Raw genomic sequence first — 21,419 nt, 5'->3', positions numbered from 1 at the left:
ACTTCTAGCCAGGGTTTTGATTAGTTTTCTCCCTAATTCGTTCTTAGTGTTTGTTTCCTTAAAACGATGCATAATATCGTGGAAAGTCCTGCTACTAGCATTTAACTTTGAATTACAAATTTCTAGAAGCTTCAAATGCGTATTATTCTGCGGTTTTCTAGGAGGCTTATATAAGCACATCACGATTAGCATGCCCTCAAACGAAGAAATCAGAAACGGACGATGAACGGAGTAAAAAATCGTAGCAGTAGTGTACTACCACACTCGACAGCGCAGAAAATCATCACCTGTGTCGTACGCAAAACACCACGGTCAGAAATGACAGGCTATCCACTGAAGTTAATGCAACAGCGACGAGCATTAAAGCTGGGTCATCGGCCAGCCGTGCAACGGGATAACCGAGCCAGATCATGCCGGATTCATGTGGCGTACCGATACCACACTGCCGGATGACGGCATCGTGGCCCGTCCCGACACGTGCATCACTCACAATTTGGGCTGTAGCGCCTCCGTTTCCGTGGTACCTGCCCGACCCACTAGGCCACTACTCGTACTACTAGACATCGCATTCCGGTCACAATTTTTAGTTTTCCACACAAGGAGGATGCTTCGCCCTGCATGGCAATCACAGCACAAGACGACTCGCGTCACAATTTCTCTTTTTCGAAAAAGAATAAAGATGCCTCCATGTCAATCACGACATCAACACAAATTCGCATCACTCCCATCACGTTGGTTTCGATTGGTTTAGGGGATGTTTAGCCCCATCATATCAAATGTTTCGATACTAATTAGAAGTATTAAACATAGACTAATTACAAAGTTCACAACCCCTAGTCTAAATCATGAGACGAAATTATTAAGCCTAATTAGTCCATGATTTGACAATGTGGTGCTACAGTAAACATTCGCTAATGATGGATTAATTAGGCTTGATAGATTCATCTCACGATTTAGCCTAAGATTTTTGCAATTAGTTTTATAATTAGCTCATGTTTAGTCCTAATTAGCATTCGAATATCCGATGTGACACGGACTAAACTTTAGCTCAGGATCCAAACACCCCCTCGCTATCTGGATTCTGGAAGACAAGTACATGCATGCACAGGATTAGACACGTGAGATGCAGGGCACATTTCCCTGCTGTGTAGGGCACAGAGCCTACCTGTGATCAAAGCTAATCCGATCTCGACCATTCTGGGGTCAGCATTTGAGCATCTGAACTGAGGTCTGTGATGCTGCTGCAAAGGAGACCGGCAGACCAGAAGAGTAACAACGTACACTGAAGGGCATACCCGCAAAACCGCAGATTTGCGATCAAGGTGGGAATGAGCTTCTGCTCTATAATTCTTTCCCTTCACTTTCAACCAACAACACAGTAAATCTTGTGACTTTCTAACTAAACTTGTTCTTCATCCTTGCTCAGACGTAGTACACACAGCTCAACCGAAGGGCAAGCAAAAATACTACCTTCAAGCCCTGATCACCGTGCTGCGTCGCGCTGCCTTTTGAAAGACCGTCGCGTTGAACTCCCAGGTCCAGAATTGCGGAAAGAACGCTGGGATTGGTCAAACCTACCAGTGGGAGCCCTAGATGGCCCAGTATGTACTGAAGCACCACCTGGATGGTTATATGAGTTCTGAAAATTTGGTGGCTGATGTGGCTTATCAGCCAACAAGGACACGAGGAAACCACCAGGTGGAATATAACCAGCTCTTCTTCCCTGGGAGAAGCTGCTAGCTTCCGCTGAATTCTGGCCTGAACCTCGGTTTGCTGGAAGATCATTGGATGGAACCATAGCAGGCAAGCCATCGTATGAGAGGATGCATGCGATGGCATACATCGACGCTCCAAGGGCTTGTGGGAGAACATCTTGAGGATATTTGACCTGTAGACAACACGTTTTATCAGGGGGGAAACATAGGTAATAGAAGTTACGTGACACAACAGTTTGAAGGGATGAAGAATAGTTTGAAATTGTACACAGGCTTTAATCAAAGACACAATGCAACTAGGATGAACGCGGGGGGGGGGGGGGGGGGGGGGGGGGGGTAATAGCATATTGAAGATTTAACACTACAATTAAATTGCGTATGCAGCATTATCTGTACGGCAATTTACTGGTGTGCCTGACGGGCCATTGTGGCATGTTTAAGGAACAACACAAGTAAAAACAGAGATCAAGCTATATATAAAAGCTAATAGAGAAGGGCATTCACATGCTTTATCCAAACGAGACCATGCAACTAGGATGAACAGTGGGAAAGAAGAGAAGCATATTAAAGATTCATCAGTATTATTTTTCTCATGCATAAACCAATTTTTTCTTGAATACACAAGAAAGCATGCACACACCAATTATCAGAAATTGCACATGCAGAATTAATTGTAATGAATGTATGGCAACTTGCTGGGCACTGGGCAGGTCATCTTTAAGGAACATAGAAGAAAATAAACACAAAACAGAAAAGCTATATACATGATTAAATTCAAAAGGAGATGCATCAGCCAGGCACGATCATCTTACTTTGAAAAGAATAGCTGATGCTAGACGTTCTCTTAAGCAGTAAATTTGAGCAACATCCAGAGCCGTAGCATCAAATCGGAGCCACCGATCAACAACTACTGAAACAGTGTTATCAGGAGAAGACATAATCTCTTCTTTGTGCTGTACCAAAGTGCTTTTCTCAGCTTCATCCTCGCTGGAATCTTCCTCTTCATCACTATCATCATCAGGTGGAGCAACAACCATTTCTGTAGCGAGCAGAAGCAAAGGATGTGACCCAACAACTGAGCAATTTTTTATATACATTCCACCATCACCTCGAGTGATCTCATCGTATATCAGCAGTGGATTCCCAGAAGATTTACTAAATGATAGGTTAAAATTGCACGAATGTGGATGTAGACGAACTTTGGCACCACTTGCTGTTTCCACAACTGCTTTTCTAGCATTTTTGCGAGGAGGGAGCAACCTCCCTACCATTGGGTAGGCACCGGCCATAAGAACAGCACGCATGATACCTAATAGAGTTGGAAGAAAGTTAAATGCAGTTGAGCAGTTCAAATTTTAAGGCACAAAGCAAAATTTGTGAAGGAACCTCCAAAAGTCTAAAAACACAATTTGATTTCATTACCAAACGAAGGTACAAGATACTTTGTTCTGAAACAAATATAAATTAACAAAATAATGAAAATAAAAGATGGAAAATCTATAATGCACCAAACATCTAATTGACATATGTAATGAATTTTAGCCCATTTTAAATAAAATACCCCATCTCTTGAAGGACCAAAAAAATTGAGGCCATATCTAAATATACTAACTTGGCATATGTATCTTTGCGATAGCTGTGATGTTCTTTTATTTACTTCAGGCACGGTCCTGATATAATATTACAACTATACAGGGGAATATTCCCACATGTGGGCACTAGACAGATAATATTACTTCATTTTCTACGCAACCACACCCAACCCCAAATGCAGTTCCCTAGAAAGAATGCACCCTTCTCAAGGGCCATAATCAGGAATGGAGCCAGGATTAGAATGATAGGGGGGCCAAGCAAGTTAGATCATATTTCTCTGTCACTAGGCATAATAGTTACCTAGAGATCTGACAAAATGGACCACTTAATACTTAATACTTAGTGTTTTACAAAGCATGTACATAATTCACAACTTCACATACCAAATGGGAAATTATTAAGGAAATCCAAGAATATACAATTTTTAAGATCTTCCATTTTCACAGTAACCTTAGTACCTGGATCTTTTGAGTTTAGGCTGCAGGCAGATGTATCTGCAGGAACGAACCCTCTTTGAGACAGTTCATTCTGAAGCTGTTTCCTCATGTTTGATAGCATATACATGATGTTTGAAGAGACAAAGTACTTTGTACAAAATTGAGATTCTTGGCCTCTATCTTTGGCACGCCTCCAGCAGTCGAATGCCGCCACAACAGCAAGCTGGTCACTGAACCCACCATACAACGAAGCAAGCTCAACTTTCGCTGCAGCTGCTCTTTTCCTCTCATCTGGGGCCATTGGAAGGAGGAATGGATCTCTATAATCCGCTGCACATGCCAATGTCAATGCTGGATCCAGGCAGTTCATTAATATAGCAAACAGGAGCATCTTGGTTGTGGATGGATGGACCGGCAGGGAACCCAGCTTTTCTCCTAACTCGGTTAGTTGTTCATCTTGTGTTAAAGCACCAAGATCCTGAAGTACAGTAATGGCATTTCTTACAGTTTCTGGAACTGGAGGGTCCAATGTTTTCTTCAGAAAGTCTGCTATTCTGCAGTTTGGATCAAGCAGTTTGACCTGCATGATGGAGATTGGATTAATGAACAGCAACCAGTAACTAAATAATACTTTAGTTGCAGATATGGGAAATATTCCATGCTATTGTTTTCACTAGACATTAGGGACAAATTAAATACAAGCTAGCATTGTACCTGCAAACAAAGTTCCTCGATGGGCATTCTTTTTATTTCAGGAATTTGGTAGTCTGGTAATGATGATGCTCTAAACCTTGAGTAAAGATGATAGCAAATTCCTGCCTGACAACGACCAGCACGCCCTTCACGTTGTCTTGCATTGGCTTTTGAAACCCAGGAAGCATGAAGTGTGGACACATTATTGTATGGATCATAGCTTTTCTCTTTCATTCTCCCACTATCTATGACAAACACAACATCATCAATTGTCACAGCAGTCTCTGCAATGTTGGTTGAGAGAATAATTTTACGAACCCCTGCAGGTGGACGTTTGAAGACCTTTTTCTGTTCTAAAGACGGAATCATGGAATGAAGTGACAATACAAGAAATCTTGATGAATCCCGTAAGAATGGAGAAGCAAGTAACCTTTCCCGAGTTTGATTGATATCTTCCCACCCAGGAAGAAATACCAAGATAGCTCCTTCATTGGAATCCACACAAATTTTTCCAAGCAACCGTTCTATTAGCACAGTATCAATGTGCTCTGGGTTAATAGTTGCCAAGTACTTATTAAGCAGCTCATTATCTTCAGTTGATTTTGCTGTACTGCACTCCATATGTTTCTTGATTACTTCATAAACCTCTTGCTGTTTTTCTTGCTGTGCCCAATCTAATGCAGATTTTCCATCATGATCCTGTGCTGAACAATCAACACCAAAAGATAAAAGCATACAAACATCCCCAAGCTGACCCTTAGCAGCAAAAACCATTAAAGGTGTTACACCAGTCTCTGAATGCTGATAGTTGTAGATTTCTGGGTTCTGCTCTGCAGAAATAAGCTCAAGGAGAGGATCAAATTCATCATTGAGTAAAGCCAGGTTAATTGAATCATCCATTGAGCTTTTGAAATCGTCAGTTAAAACGCTGCTCTGCTTTTTGTCACTGGTTGTAGTATTAAGATGATTATCACCCACAGATTGCAGAATAGAAAGCACATCCTCCAAATAGTAAGTTTTGACCTGAGGAAAAAGAAGTTACAACTTGCCAACAAAGATTTCAGACATATAGTTTAAGATATTCAATCTGAGAGAGTTTACTAACAGGATAGGTAAACCCAGGGACTTGAATGACTGAACATCCGTTGAAGTATTGTGAAAACCGCTCAGCATCGATTGTTGCACTCATGAGTACCTGTTAAATACATTATTAATGCTTTTGTATTGGCAATATACTCAGATTTAAACGTGGTAGGTAATCCTATTAATTGGGAAACAGTTCAACTTTAACAAGCTACTTGGATAATACATAAGACCAACCAGTGTAACAATGCATCAATGTGATGAATTAGTGATGTTGTAACACTAATCTACCAAACCAGGAACTTCCAGTCTACAAACCCTTAAGCAGCCAACCAAACTGTTGCATTTACAACAAGTTTGAAGCATCTTTTATGTTTTGGTATGATGGCTGAAAAACAACAACTGAACTACAAATAAAGATTCTGCTCACCAAACGAAGATGAGGATACACTGGCAACAAATCTCTGCATAAAATTGTTTTGTGAAAGGCATTAGTATATTATCATGTGCACTATTAGTAATAGTGAACAAATGAAGTTTATCATGGTACCTTAGAATAGTCAGCATGAAATCAGAAAACCTATCCCTTTCATGGATTTCATCCTATAGATAGTAAAAATGATTATTAGTTCATAACATTTACAACATAGAATAATGTATACTCCCACAACACTAGAATCTTTCTCCAGGACCATGTTAAGCAAACGCATACGACAATGAAGTAGCTGCATATTCTATACAAAACCAGTTCAATAATGTTAATCAAATAAAAGAAATAGAACACATTATCCACAAAATTTCCAAGGAGTGTGGAAATTAATGATCCACACACCAAGCCATGACTTGATCTCGTTTCGCTACACTCACTAATATTATTATACTTTTCCCGCCTCAACTTCCTTGGGGCAAAAAGCTTTATTTTGAGGGGAAATCAATACAAAAGGCTTTGCAATTGTTATTTTTGGCTTTTGCTGCTGCATTGTGTGCAAGAGATCAGGTTTTGCATGCAATGATCTAGAAGATTCGCAATGGATGAGTGAATAGTATAAAAATAAGTATTTCAGAAAAGAAATCATGGACAGATTACATTGCAAGCTTGTAAACTTAAGCATGAATTTCCCCAATTTAACAAAGTGGGCACAAATTCATAATAATATACATGGAGAAGGTTACAAGGTGTTAAGACAGCAACAAAATAAATAGCAAATCTGTGCCGAAGTCACAAAAGCATTGACATTAGAAAAAATTACCTATGGGACCATAATGTCAAATTACTAGGTACTTCCTCCATTTCAAATTATGGGTCGTTTTAAATTTTCTACATTCATGATATTTAGTATGTATTTAGACATAAGCATATATCTAGGTACATAACTAAAACTATGCAAAACGACCTATAAATTGGGACGGAGGGAGTACCTAAATGTTACAGGCAATACACTTGATCGCAAAAGAAACATTCCCTCTCTAACAAACTAGATGCTCATACGTGAGTTAACACTTCCTTGAAATGTACAGATTACCATTGCTTTTCAAATTATATGCTCTTGAAAATTTGTAAGCCAGAATCATATGAAAGTAATATTGTTACCATATCTATAAAATCATAATAATTCTGTGTATATTTAAGTATAAAGCATTACCACGATGATGTGTGATATTCCCAAAATTGCATCATCTAATGACCGCTTCGGATTTCGTGTCTTTGAGGTGTTAGTTCCTCTTCCTATCAGTACTCTCAAAAGAACGCCATTTGTGCAGAACATGACTGATGAATTCTTCCCTCCTTTTGACTCCAAACGTATCTACAGTAAAAAAAATAGCATAAGACAGAAAAATATTTTGACATAACAATAGGCACAGGAAAAAGTCTCATAGATTCAAGAAAGGTAAAGTGGATCTAAAAGATCAATTTACATAAAAGAGGTATACTTCCTATGTTTCCAAACACATGACCCTGGAAGGCTGGAAGAACTTTGAGGAACATTCATTCGCCTTTTGACATTCGCAGCAACCATAAAGTGGACCTAAATAGACTTAACCCAGAAATACATCATATAGAAGAATATGACAATTTATTAATACCTTATATCCAACTGTATCACCAACAGCTTCTCCTCTTTCAGCAGAGATTCGCTCGGCAACTGGATAGCAAACAGAGCAAAGCACAACTTACAAGCAACCCGAAGATACAAATTCAACTAAATCTGTCATAATTTGCGTCAAACATACCTGAGATAGCTGAAATCCGACGTGGTTGAGTGCATATGATCTTACATGATTCTCCTTTGCCCCACATATGATCCAAGATGTATTGTGGAACCTATATAAGAAAAACATGGATAGTTAGCCAAATAAGTGAGTATCATTCCCACCCCAACCGACACAAAATTATCACCAAAGCTATTGTTATGGGTGGCCGGAGGGCCAGCCCATCTATCCCTCACGTCGTCAAGATAAAAAGATTAGGATAGAGATTAGATTAGATGATGTTAGTTCCTTAACTACAGAGATTAGTTTCTTAAGGGTCAAGTCTCCTCATCTATACAAGGATGGGATTGTATCTCCTTTCAATCAAGCAATAAAGAAGAATTAATCCAAGTTCCCCAATAGTCCCCCCTCCAAGCCAACTCAGCCCGGTTATCTTTCAGGTGGTGTTTACCCTATAATGAACTAAGGTTCGTAGCAATTGCTCACATAAATAAATCAAAATATAATTAACAAACAGTAGTAGAAAAAACACGACAAAAAAATCTCAATTTAATGCAGGAACGAACATGAGATTAATCTATAAAATAACTATTTCATGGTCATATTACATACAAAGTGTAGAAAGAATTTGCACCTGGGTGGTTTTACCGCAGCCTGTTTCTCCAGAAATAAGAACCACCTGGTAAGAAATATAGGGGAATCAAATTGAAATCAGATGATGATTAAAGAAATTGTCTGGAGTGCTGGTAAAGTGCATAATGCATGAAGGAGAAAATAACAATGATAAATAAAGTGGCAAACATTTTGCTGAATAAATGCCCTCTGTTTTTTTTTTGCTTGGTAACCAAGAATCACATGAATTGAAGATGTGGTCTAGCAAATGTTAGATATTTTCATCCATGCATAAATATGTCATGTCCACAGTGTGTTAATATCACCTTCACTCCTAAGAGGAAAAAAAGAGGAAAAGACAGAATCCTGCACCAAGTTTAATCCATGTATCATGTTGAAGTTAGGATAAAACTCAATTCCAAGTTGGATGACCTCTTTTGCTGCTTTTGCAATATTGCAGATTTAAATATATAAAACTTTGAAATGTAAGAAACCTTTCGAACAAAAAAAATACCTGGTGATTTTCCAAAGTTGAAGTGATGGCATCCTTGAAGGATGAAATAGGAAGCTTTGATCTGTCTTCCATGATCTGTTCACAAGTGAACTTTTAGCTATAAATAAGAATGTCTCGTAAGACAAATAAAAGAAACATCATCTTACTAATTGCAGTCATTTATAAAAAGAAAAGGAAGATAATATTATCTAGCAAAAATATACGACCTTCCTCAACTGTGTGGATCCATTTATTTTAGAGGCAAGCATCTCAACTTTCTTCGTTATATCAGGTTTGCTCATTGCTGGCCTGCAAAAGGCACTGTCTGTTTTCCATTTGGTGTTTGCTGCCTTACCACTAGAATTCCGGTTGGCATCCCCATGTAAATCAGCATCATCAGGAGGATAATGCGTAAATAAATCCTGCAAAACATGTATCGCCTCTTCAGAAAACCTAAGGTGGCTAGGTCCTTCTTCCATAGCAGGCCCCTGCTTCCGTTTACTTTTATAAACAGAGAGGCGTCGCTGTTCACCAAACCTGTAAGTTTACGAATAGAACTCAGAATAGCCATGACATAGCAAAAGTAACATTAGGACGACACAGCCGTAAGATGCACCAAGCCTAGCCATAGATTCCTTATAACTCTTCACTGAAACAATTCTGCATAACGAATTTTTGTTATCTTACTCACCCAGAACTTTTGGATGTCATGCCCATTTTTCTACACATCTGATGGATTGCACCTCGCTCTAGTCTGGATATATCAGGTTCAAATGTGTACACTGCAAGGTAAAATTGTCTAGGTATCATTCATCTCACAGCCACAGCATATCACCAAGGAAGAGACCAGTGATCCAGGATGCATAAACATAATATAGATGGAGGGGGGCTGTATTTAAACTCAAGTTAGGCCCAACACATGAGAAAAGGATGACATCAATATAAGAGACGATTCTTATCACCTTACCAACCTTTGAAGTTCTACCAACTTATTAAACAATAAATTTCCCAATAGGGGCCTTTGCTTGTGCTTAATGTGCACTCACTAACACACAGAGATGTAAACATGGAGAGACATTTGCATGGGAGGCGTACAGCTACTTCACAACAATCTTAACTAAAGTTGCAAGCTGCAACTCAATGGGAAACATTTGTCAGTTATTTGGGGGGTCAGATGATAACAACCTGAAAAATATGAATGAAAAGCTACAGTACAGACACAGAATAGGCCACTTAGCCAATGGTCAACCTAAGAAAACATTTAAGATTTGTGTAAACACGAATTCAGATTAGCCACAGATGGACAAGGTGCAAATACTTTGTAGCTGTATTTGTGAAACATATGTTGATAGAACACAATGTGGATGAGAAATACTATAATCCTCACTTGTACCATAACAAGGATCAAGCGATCAGCTGTCATGCTAGAAACAGCAGTGCAAAATTGGCCACACTACAAAAGTAGGAAAATATTTCACCCAAAGCAGGTTGTAATCCAAAGGCGCTAATGAACAAGGATCACAGGACTAGAAATCTAGAATCGCCCTATTCTAATGGAGTTAGATAACAACAAAGCACCGATCCGGGGAAAAAACAAAAAGGCAAAGCAAAAGGACCAAATGGCGCACAAATGGGCAAGGCCTGAGCTCAAATTTCCCCCAAACCTTAGAACCCCCAAGCGCGAGGTCCCCTTAACCGCGCATTGACACAACTAAAAACCACGCTCAAGCACCTCCCAATTCGCGACTCCAAAGCGCAAAAACAGACACCCAAGCAAGAGGAAGCGAATGGTGCGAACCCTCGGCGTCGGAGGCGCGGAAGTCCTCGAGCACCTTGGAGACGCGCACCAGCGTCGCCTCCCTCACGCCGCCGCCGCCCGCGGCAGCCGCGTCCTTCCCCTTCCGCCCCTTCCGCCCCATCCGTTAGTCCTCGTGCCCGTAGTCGTCGCCGCGAGGCTGGCGCGGTGGCTGGGCGGCTTCCTTCGCTGCGGCGCGCGCGGGTTGGCTTGGCCGGCGGCGGTCGCTTCCTCGACGCTGCGCTGTTGCGGTGCACCGAGGGAAAACCTAGAGCGAGTCGAGACGGCGAGCGGGGGGCGCAAAGAGTTTGGACGGACGGGCACGCCGGACAGGTGGGCCATGACGGTCGGTGAGGGTTCGAGGGCGTGGCGAACCGTGTGGAAACGGGCCAGGTCCCGCTTGGCGCTTGCGATTGCGAATGTCCAAGGCTTCCAAGTTTTAAGGCCCAAGCACCCATGGATGATGGATTAGAAAGGATCTTTGGCTCGAAGGAGAAAATTCGCGTCCCTCTTCGCGCATTTTTTTGGCGAGGCCGCGAGGGCGCGAGGCGAGCTCTTCAGAAATTCAGTGGTGATGGTTAATCGTACTCTACCCGTGGTTGGGCGTATCCACCGCAGCAGTGTGCATCCGCACGGTGCAGAAGACATCTCGGCTTGAACCGGATAAATTGGCACGACAATGCACAGAACGAACTCTCAAGTTCTGAGAGGCACTACAAACTAAAGAATCACGAACTGTTGCGTTCAAAAATGTACAATTGCTAACTACTCGTACAAGATTCTCCTTTTGTCTGGCTCGTTATTGGAGTTGATTGATATTTTTACAAAGCTAGCCAGTATTCCTGTAACATACAACGACACTTCTCATGTTAACAGTCAGCAGCAATAGGCAATAAACTTCTTGCCGCTTGTAAAGCTTTTCTCGACGGCGTGCAGCTCTGAAGAGATAAAACAGTCTCCAGCTCTTCCGGCTTTCATAGAGTGAAGTAAACCGGCGGCGGATGGACAATCTCCATCTTCGACCTCGTGACGTTGCCAGTGAGCACACTTTCCGACATGGCCTCGTCGGCCTGGAAAGGCTGCACCTGCGCGATCCTCTCGGGGATCGCCTGGCTGCCCTCCACTCGAGCAAGGACCTCATAGTGCGCTCTCAGATTCTTGGGCTTCGTCTTCCACTCCGGGAAGTTGGACCAGTCCGTCTCTCCCTTAACAAGCTTCTTCTCCACCGCGAATGCCATCTTGACATAGGTTTGCGCGGAGGCTCGCGCCTTCACCAGCTTGAATGTCCCATTCTCGCCTGCTTTCTTTCCAAGGACCGAGGCCAAAAGCTCCTCAAATCCCTGCAGGCTACCATCTGATCCGTTCAGTGACAAGAGAGGCCACAATGCGGTATTGTGTGGTTCATCCTCGTCTTCAGTGACAGCAGGGATTGTCCCTGCCCGTGAGGAGAGCTCCACTTGGCCTGGGGCCAACCTTTTGAGCTTGAGCTTGTCGTTCGGAGACTTGGAAGGAGTAGAGGATAAGGAGGTTGGGCCCTCGATGCGAAGAGAGAGCAGGGGCTTCTGATTAGACCGGGCTGCACCACGTAGGGCTTGTGCAATGGACAGTAAGCTAGAGGGGCGGCCCTTGTAAGTGGTCCGGTTGAGAGGAAGCGGTAGTTCAAGTGGCAACCGGAGGCTCACAGCCCTGGCACCCTTCACTGTTACCACTGCACCATCAGACAGAACAACTTTCTTCAAGGTTCCCGCATCCACATCATGCTGCAGAGAAAATCAAACATTAAAAGTTAGTATTTATTATGGTAAAGGTTTAAGCTGATAGGTCTGCATAATTCATATCAATAAATATAGATCACAGAGTAACTCAAGAAACCAGAATAATTTACTTGGCTAAATACATAGATGGTCTTGCATGAGTCCCAGGTAGCAGTTACCAGCCTCAGATGCATCAGAGAATACATACATCAGACTTTAAATTTCTAAGTCAAGTATCAGGATATCAGAATTATCCAAGTTATTTCTAGCAAAACTGATTTGCATGTATCAAACATACTTGCTCACATGAAAAAGCAGTGAAGTACAGCATACACAGAGCCAAGGCCCTAGCGACACCATTACAGTGATATTTATGTAACATCACTACTCTCAGGAGTGTAATAAAATGAAAACAATAATAAAAAAGCATGATCCTCATTCTACTAGTAATTCAATCTGGTAGTCCACAATTGAGTCAGCAAGAAAGCTCCATTACGCATCAGATGATTCAGGAACAAGCTTGCATGCATCGCAAAAAAAGAGACCCAACAGTACTCTACAAATTACTTTACCATTTTGCATCAATTCGTTCTTATCTCATATTTCACAAAGACAGAAGTTGCCCCTTGCTGCGTATAATTAAATCTTCAAACAAGCTTTACTTGAATTTATCTGCTTTGCAATCTTCAGGCAAGGCATTCAAAAGCTAATGATGCCAGCAGCATCCAGCATCATACGTAGTAAACTAATACAGATTTCCCTTCTTCAGTGTTCGACGGAAGCATGTAGCTTTTGATATGCTTTAAATTTTAAGGCAAGGAATTCAAAAGCTAATACTGCTAGCTGCATCATGCGTAGTAAACCAAAACATTTAGCTTTAACTCCCTGATCTTAATGTTCTTATCTTATTCAATCACCAGTTCATGCTATACCCCGATTTCAATTTTGATGTCTTCGGGTGAGCAGGCCTTACCCTTAGCAATCAGCAGATCACAACCTTTCAATCTCTAGACTCTCACATAGAGACCAAGGATCACAGATACACAATTCAATACCGACCAGAACAAGAGCATTACAATTTACACACTTGTAGGGGCAAAACGAACTTCTGCGCTTACCGGTAATGCGAGCCTGACATCGTCGCCGTCCTGGATCCAGAGCTCCATGGGCCCGGCGAGCTGGAATGGCGGCAGGGTGGGCTCGACGACGCTCCCTTTCCCTGCCCGCCAGATCTCGGCAAGCGCCGTGTCGTCGGCGTCTGCCTGGGAGCGGAAGATGGGGAGGTCGACGAAGTCCCAGCGTTTGACGTCCTCGAGCAGGCGCACCGGCAGGACCTTCCTGCCGACCTCGATGTCAAACTCGTACGATACCGCGTGCCCCACCAGCGCATCCCGCACGTCGAACCCGGACACCTTGAGCCCCTCCGCCTGGAACCCCAGCCCCTTCACGATCGCGTCCCTCAGGTCCTGCGGCCGGCATCGCATTCGATCCGCACACCAATCAGATCAGACCCTAGGACAAACGAATCGCAGCAAGAGAGGGATTCCCGCTTGAGCTCACCGAGATGGCCTTCGGGACGGGGGGCTTGGGCGCGGCCGCGGCCTCCGGCTTCACGAGGCCGCGCGCCGAGCCGGCCACGAGGAACAGCGCCAGCGGCAACGCGAGGAGTCGCCATCGAGCTCGAGCGGCCATGGCTGCTGAAAACTTGCCCTTCACTCCGATCGATTCAGCCCGAATTCCCCCCTTCCCTGCTGATGTTTCTTCCGGCGTGAGGCCGAGAGGAGTTGGATTTGCTACGGCTTTTTTTAGGCTCAAAAAATTCCGACGCGGCTAATAACGATCTCTCGGGAAGGATGACGGGTGGGGCCTGGATATTTATGGGCCCCGCCGCGGCGCCAGTGGGGGAGTACGTGGAATTCTCTGGAGGGCGGACTTGTTTTTTTGGAAATCGGAAAACGGGTTTGGCCGATGGGGCTGACGAGGAACACGTGTAGCGGACCAATGAGGAGCGAGCAAAAGATTGCGTGGACGGCGCGGGGTGGCGGTTGCAGCGTGTGCCCGACTCACCGTTGGGCTCTGTTGGGGACCGTGCCACCGTGTTGCGTGCAGCTGCGATTGGCATTTTCCACTTTTGTAGAGCCCCGGAATTTGGTTGCCTGGATCGGGCCTAGCCAGCCCAAACAAACGAAGCACAGGCCCGATTTATGCAGGCCACCTGGCCAAGCAACCAAACGTGAATTTATCTTGTGTGATCATGGAATAAACTCACCCAGGCTAAATTAGGTCATGCTAAGGGGGTATTTGGATTCTGGAGCTAAACTTTAGTTCCATATGTTTATTCCCCAACCGCTGCCATACTATGCCATAACTTTGATAGTGCATGGGATGAAACAAAAACACATTTCAACATATCGCATACATTTACAATCTACTGGTAAAAACCAATGGCTTTTAGTATAGTTCAGGTAAATTGAAAATTTAGGTGCTGGAGTTGAATACCAAATTTTTCAAATTAAATTTAGATTTCTCAACTTTGTAACTTTGTATCGGGAATAGTGATAGAGAATATCAGGTCGGAAATCACCCGCCCCTCTTCTTGCTGGCGCGGGAGGCGGCGGCAGCGCGTGCAGCTCGCCGAGTGAGAGAGCGCGGAGGAACTGGATTAAGGATTGGATGGCTAGGACGGCACGAATCTTACGTCGGAAACTAGGTAAGAAAAAAATTCTGGAAGCCGGGATCTCCGACGACGGGGGCCGGCCCTCCGACGGCACGGCCCGCAACACCGGTCATGTTCAGAATCAGTGCTCCATAGGCCCAATACACGGCCCGTTCGGCTCAGATTTTAGGGCCCAGCTTGCCCATGTTCTCACGCGCGCGTGCACACACACCTTCGAGCGCAAGGGCCACGCACAACGTCACGCACACGTCGTCCAAAGGATCCCCGTTTTCTCGCGGAAGAGGTTCCTATGCGGTTGGGTGACTGACATGTGTGGACGAGCCCACGCGTCAGTGACTCAGCTGCAGATTCAGAGGAGTCCATCCTTTCTCGCAAGCTCCACCGAACTCCGACGAACCCCACCCAGTCCACCACTCAGGCTCGTCGGAAGCGACAAGCGATCACCTCACTTCCTCACCTCGATGATGCTTCCGCTCCGCCTCCTCCTCCTCCTCGTCATCGGCCTCCTCCCCGCGGCGGCGTGGGCCCTGGCGCCGCCCCGCTTCCCGGGGCCCCAACCCCGCGCGCGGCCGGGAGCTAATGGGATGGGGGGCTACGAGTACGAGACCCGGTACTTCCGGCAGCGGCTGGACCATTTCAGCTTTCCCGGGGTCGGGGATGAGGACGAGGAGACGGCGTTCTTCCAGCAGAGATACCTGGTGGGCCGCGGCGCCGGGTGGGCCGGCCCCGGCGGCCCCATCTTCTTCTACTGCGGCAACGAGGGCGACATCGCCTGGTTTGCCGCCAACTCCGGCCTCGTCTGGGAGGCCGCCCCGCGCTTCGCCGCCCTCGTCGTCTTCGCTGAGGCAATCATCCCCCCGCCGCCTCCCGTCTCGTATTCGTCTTCTGCTTCCTGTTCTTTTTTTTTTCAGAGCGTGTCGTTTCGCTTGTGTGCTGCAGCATCGTTACTACGGGGAGTCCATGCCGTTCGGGAGCAAAGCCAAGGCGTACAACAATTCCAAGTCCTTGGCGTATCTCACGGCCGAGCAGGCGATTGCCGACTTCGCTGTGCTGCTCACTGACCTCAAGAGGAACCTATCCGCAGAGGGCAGCCCCGTGGTGCTCTTTGGGGGTTCATACGGTGGAAGTAAGAGCTGCCTTGAACTATTGATTATATGATAGATGTAGTTACTGATCATCGTGTTTCAAAATTCATTTCTATGCTGCTACTGATACTGTTTATTGTGGGCAGTGCTGGCTGCTTGGATGAGACTCAAGTATCCACATATTGCTGTTGGGGCTCTCGCATCATCGGCTCCAATCTTGCAGTTTGAGGACATCGTCCCTTCTACCATATTCTATGATCTAGTGTCAGATGATTTTAGGGTTTGTATTTTGCATTGCCTTGTGCTTCTGTAATTTTTTGGACGAATATGAGTAATATGACACTAAATTTTGTTTCTGCATTATATGTGTTTAGAGGGAAAGTTTAAGCTGCTTTCAGACAATAAAAGACTCTTGGAAAGTATTAGATGACCAAGGAAACGGGCAAGATGGTCTTCTGAAACTAAGCAAAACTTTCCACCTTTGCCAGTGAGTCATCTTCCTATACCATTCACTCTTTTTTTTCTTTCTTTATACCGTGAGCTCTTTTGTAATAACAGTTAATTACAAAATTGTTGGCAGGACCCTGAAAACAAGCGGAGACCTTTCAGATTGGTTGAGCTCAGCATACAGTTATCTGGCCATGGTGGATTACCCAATTCCATCAGAATTTCTCATGCCTTTGCCAGCCAATCCTATTAAAGAAGTTAGTTCGTACACGCCAATTGCCATAGTTTGTATTGCACGTTTTCTGCGTATGCTTCACATCAAAACAATGCATAAATAATTAATCTTCAGTACAATTTCAAAATGTGTTGTTATTCAATTTTATTTTTATATTACTGTCCCAATAAGCTAATTATCACAAGTCAAGTTCCTCTAAAAAAATCACAACAAGTCAACAGAGGAATCGTGATCACCCTGTTTTTCTGTGTGCCACTGCTTACACTCTGTAAAATTATCTAGTTCTATTTCATTAATGCTGCCACTTCTTACTAGATTATCCTTTCTCTGTTTCAGGTGTGCAGAAATATCGACAGTCAACCTGAGGGTACTAGTATTCTGGAACGCATATATGCAGGAGTAAATGTATACTACAACTATACTGGCACTGTTGGCTGCTTTGATCTAAATGATGATCCCCATGGAATGGGTGGATGGGATTGGCAGGTCCTGAAACCACAGTTTTAAACTGTTTCTATGCATTGCATTTCTTTGATCTATGCTGAGGTACTATATTGTGCTGCTTATGGTTCATTCTTTGTTGAAACAGGCTTGTACTGAGATGGTAATGCCAATGTCTTACAGTGAAGACAGGAGCATGTATCCACCATATAAATTTGACTATGCTTCCTATGCTGAGAATTGCATCAAAAGTTATGGTGTCAGGCCAAGGCCTCGGTGGATTACTACAAATTTTGGTGGGCATGTAAGTTTGGTGTGTTCAGTAATTGCATCATTATCATGGAACAAATGGGTTGTTTTGATTACCCAGGTAGCTTCTTTAATAACAGATCCTTAATGAAAAAATATATGAATCTTTGTTTAAGAAAACATGTCTTCAATGAACATATTAAAAATATATGAATCTTTGTATAAGAAAACATGTTTTCAATGAACATATTTTAAACCCTGATTAGGGTGTTCGTGGTCTTGGCCAACATACGCCTTTGGTGCCTTGAAGCACTTAAATATTTATTTAAGTGTCTTATTTAGTGTACAATGCAATCCATGCTCCTTATTTCAGCTTATTTAACTCCCATATTGTTGGCTTTTGAGTTGAGCTATACTATCATTTAATTGCATGAGAGATAAGTATGCACATGCACCTTATAGATATTTTATACACTGGTTCTGCTATGCAAGTGTTTATCGAAATATTATTTTTTGTTTTGGCTGAACATAATATAAATATGAGTTGAGTGACTTTGTCTACTGGATTTTCCTTTTCACTTCCAGAATATTACTACAGTCTTGGAAAAGTTTGGTAGTAACATCATATTCTTCAACGGACTTCTTGATCCGTGGAGTGGTGGAGGGTGAGCAAACATCACTTTGTCTTTTGATCTGAAGCCATTTCATTGGATTGAATTTTCTGTCATGTGAACATTGCAGTGTCCTGAAGAATATATCTGAGAGTGTCATTGCTATTGTGGCTCCATTAGGTACTGTGCTGTCCCCATTATACCTTCAGTACTTGTTTGTGCCCAATTTTACATTTGCAATTCTTAGTTTTAGACTGTTACAATAGTAGTGACACAACAGGATCAACCGATGTCTACCTTCAGTCCATGCATAATGCGATCTGATATTGCTCCATAGTTTAGTTTTAGAAGTTAGTAAGCAGTGCATAGAAAAACTGAAAAAGCAATTCAAACTGATAATAAGTATAGACATTACTTCAATACACTAGCTCTTCGTACAATTAAATTTTTATCGTGAAGAAGTAACTCGAACTGACAATGGCTGACTCACCAAGGAATTTTATCCAGAAAATATTTAAATGCCATAACCGGGGCATGTGCCATATCCGGCTTCCTCTCTCTATCGCACATCAAGTGTTGATCAATATTAAGAAGCCTGCAATGGTTTTGATTTGCACGCAGGAGCGCATCACATCGATTTGCGCCCGGCGACTTCAGACGACCCAGATTGGCTGGTAAGCCTGAGAGAATCTGAACTGAAGATCATATCTGGCTGGTTATCGGATTACTATGGGGCGAGAGGGGCACTTTTCCAGCCAGTGGCTGTCAAGGGCTCCTCTGCATCATAAGGAATTACGCTCGCCCAGATACAAATGCGTGATCTCAGAAATAAAGAAGGGCTCCATTTGCGTCGGTGCAAATGCTAACCACAGCCACTGAGCCACGGCCGCTGCTGCGTCATCATGGTCTAATGGAGAATGAAGATCTTGATGTTGGTCAGATGCTGGATATGCTCTTGCGTCTTGTGGTACATACCAAATTACCAATGATATGGTTCGCAGCGCTATCAGATGGCGCATGCATGCGCATGGGCTGGTGAGGTCACAAACGCACTGGATAATGTAATGACGCTTTCGCAATGGTGGTGGAGGTCGGGTACTGGGCTGAGCTGCCTGAGCATAGGTTGAATGTATGTGTCGTGCCACTGTCAACCAATAAGGGCACGTACAACCCACAGCCGACCCTCATCTTTTTGTTGCCACATCAGTTGAGGAGGTCTACGTGTACATCATTAAATGAAGAAAGAGAGCGGAGCCGGCGTCTCACTTCGTCGACGGCGTGGGCTCGTGCTCCGAAGCGAGTCGCTTGCTTTCGTCACGCGGTGTATGGCCCGCTGCGTTTCGTCGACGGCCCCGCGGATCCCTTGCGCAAGAGCAGAATTTTTCCTCCCGATGGTGGCAAAATCTTCAGCGCGCGCGCACCTTTTCTTCCCTCCGCAAAATCTCCCGTTTCAAGCACCTACAAAAATCACCGAAAACCTACATCAGTAGTACAAGCATCATGCTGCAAGAGCAGAAATAGGTGGTGGCGGCGGCGCGTGAGCGGCTTGATGCGGCGGCGGCGCTGGAGAGGACGGCCGCCGCGGCGCATGCACGGAAGGGCTCGGCATCAGCAGAAGGGCGCGGGCCGCACGGTGGGTGCTCCCGATGGGAGATTTGGCTCAGCTGCTTCATTGATGTCCTTCACCAACGTAGCAGGTTCTTCACTGGCGCTGACACCTTCCTCAATCTTCAGATCCAGGTTGCTACCTGGTAACGCACCACTCCCAATTTCTGCTGAGATTGCTCATATATACTAGTGATGGCAGGGATTGCGATTATTTTTTCCTGGGAACACAACTTGTAGATGTGTGTAGGCTGAGGGGAGGTTTGAATCTAACTCAATTAGAATGCAATGTTTTGAGCTTAGAAGAGGAATTTAATTCTGCAGATGTATAGTGCATAATTGTTTCCTGCTGACCATATTTTCTAAAATCGACTGAATATAGTGGAGCCAATGTTTTCTAAAATCGACTGAATATAGTGGAGCCAACCTGTAGTTGGACTTATTCAGAGAACCTGCCTCCTTTAGCTTGTCAGTTGTCACAGGATAAATTGCAGTGTGTACAGGAAGAAACATTAGAATTGTAGATGTTTTTCTATTTACAATTTTCCTGAGATTTACAACTGTGACTTATGCAGTAGTTTGATTAGCTTCAAAAATATAGTAAATGTTTGAGCAAGTACAGGAGTTTGTAAATGTGTCATCTATGTTTGATATCAGTCCATTTCAATAAATGATTGTTCAAGTGCGGCTGCTAACTTGTGGAGTTGTGGTCTTCTGTCCTTTTCATTGTACAAATGCAAAGGAAGGCAAAGATGGATTTATTTAAGCATATACGGCAGCGGGCAAAATCAGGATTAGTCCTATATTGTAATGGTAATGCGTTTTTACTATATCATATCATGAATTCGGAGTATCTATTGATATAAATATATAATATATTTATGTTTCTCTAAAAGACTCATGCTTGAATATACCATGCATTCTCTCATTCGAGCACCAAAATGACTATAAAGATCAAATGTATACTTGATTACCAACTCTATGAATGAATTAAGGGGGTGTTTGGATACGAGGTGTTAAACTTTAACAGTGTCACATCGGATGTTCGGATGCTAATTAGGTGAACTAAACATGAGCTAATTATAAAACTAATTGCAGAATCTTGTGCTAATTCGCGAGATGAATCTATTAAGCCTAATTAATCCATCATTAGCAAATGGTTACTGTAGCACCACATTGTCAAATCGTGGACTAATTAGGCTTAATAGATTCGTCTCGCGAATTACACTCCATCTGTGCAATTAGTTTTGTAATTAGCTTATGTTTAATACTTCTAATTAGCATCCAAATATCTGATGTGACGGGTGTTAAACTTTAACACCTAGTTGCCAAACAGGCCCTAAATAACTTGCAGACATCTAAATAGACGACTCACAATACGAGCTGTCTTTTTAACTGTATGTGTGTGACATGACATAGTTCACAGACAACAGCTGTCTAAACTGTTGTACGTGCCCTGATCCACTGATTTACCTCTTGAAAAATGGCGCCAGTGTGCGTTTGGCCCGGGCATGACGGGGACGTGGGAATAGAAAACGACGAGCCGCCAGGGGCCCGTGGGGCCGGAAGGGAGCCGTCAAAGTCAAAGCCCTCACCTCGGATGCGAGCCGCGAGCGGCCCGGGGCCACGCCACTCTCCGAAGCAGAGCAGCTGAGCGCTCTCTCTCTCTCTCTCTCTCGCATC

General features: G+C 43.7%; 3 protein-coding genes across 3 annotated transcripts; 1 reads left to right on the top strand and 2 right to left on the bottom strand.

Moving 5' to 3' along the window:
• Positions 1 to 1,051: 1,051 nt before the first annotated feature.
• On the bottom strand, positions 1,052 to 10,922 carry LOC101759085 (DExH-box ATP-dependent RNA helicase DExH6). Its single transcript, XM_004970038.3, has 15 exons — positions 10,636 to 10,922; positions 9,529 to 9,619; positions 9,065 to 9,374; positions 8,859 to 8,933; positions 8,367 to 8,411; positions 7,754 to 7,844; positions 7,607 to 7,665; positions 7,165 to 7,326; positions 6,072 to 6,124; positions 5,952 to 5,985; positions 5,544 to 5,633; positions 4,460 to 5,461; positions 3,767 to 4,325; positions 2,528 to 3,024; positions 1,052 to 1,888 (listed from the first exon to the last, which is right to left on the bottom strand). The coding sequence occupies exons 1-15, from the start codon at positions 10,754 to 10,756 to the stop codon at positions 1,484 to 1,486; spliced, it is 3,594 nt and encodes a 1,197-aa protein (XP_004970095.1). The 5' UTR covers positions 10,757 to 10,922; the 3' UTR covers positions 1,052 to 1,483.
• Positions 10,923 to 11,318: 396 nt separating this feature from the next.
• Positions 11,319 to 14,226, bottom strand: LOC101758677. Its single transcript, XM_004970037.2, has 3 exons — positions 13,947 to 14,226; positions 13,505 to 13,852; positions 11,319 to 12,392 (listed from the first exon to the last, which is right to left on the bottom strand). Exons 1-3 carry the CDS (start codon positions 14,076 to 14,078, stop codon positions 11,607 to 11,609), a joined length of 1,266 nt encoding a protein of 421 aa, XP_004970094.1. The 5' UTR covers positions 14,079 to 14,226; the 3' UTR covers positions 11,319 to 11,606.
• A 1,168-nt stretch (positions 14,227 to 15,394) lies between these two features.
• Positions 15,395 to 20,421, top strand: LOC101758273 (lysosomal Pro-X carboxypeptidase). Its single transcript, XM_004970036.3, has 10 exons — positions 15,395 to 15,908; positions 16,003 to 16,189; positions 16,295 to 16,428; positions 16,523 to 16,635; positions 16,729 to 16,852; positions 17,167 to 17,316; positions 17,420 to 17,575; positions 18,106 to 18,185; positions 18,262 to 18,311; positions 18,753 to 20,421. The coding sequence occupies exons 1-10, from the start codon at positions 15,525 to 15,527 to the stop codon at positions 18,917 to 18,919; spliced, it is 1,545 nt and encodes a 514-aa protein (XP_004970093.2). The 5' UTR covers positions 15,395 to 15,524; the 3' UTR covers positions 18,920 to 20,421.
• The last annotated feature ends 998 nt before the right edge of the window (positions 20,422 to 21,419 follow it).

This window comes from Setaria italica, chromosome V, assembly GCF_000263155.2.
Source record: "Setaria italica strain Yugu1 chromosome V, Setaria_italica_v2.0, whole genome shotgun sequence".
Taxonomy (NCBI): domain Eukaryota; kingdom Viridiplantae; phylum Streptophyta; class Magnoliopsida; order Poales; family Poaceae; genus Setaria; species Setaria italica.
This window is presented reverse-complemented; position numbering and strand designations above follow the sequence as displayed.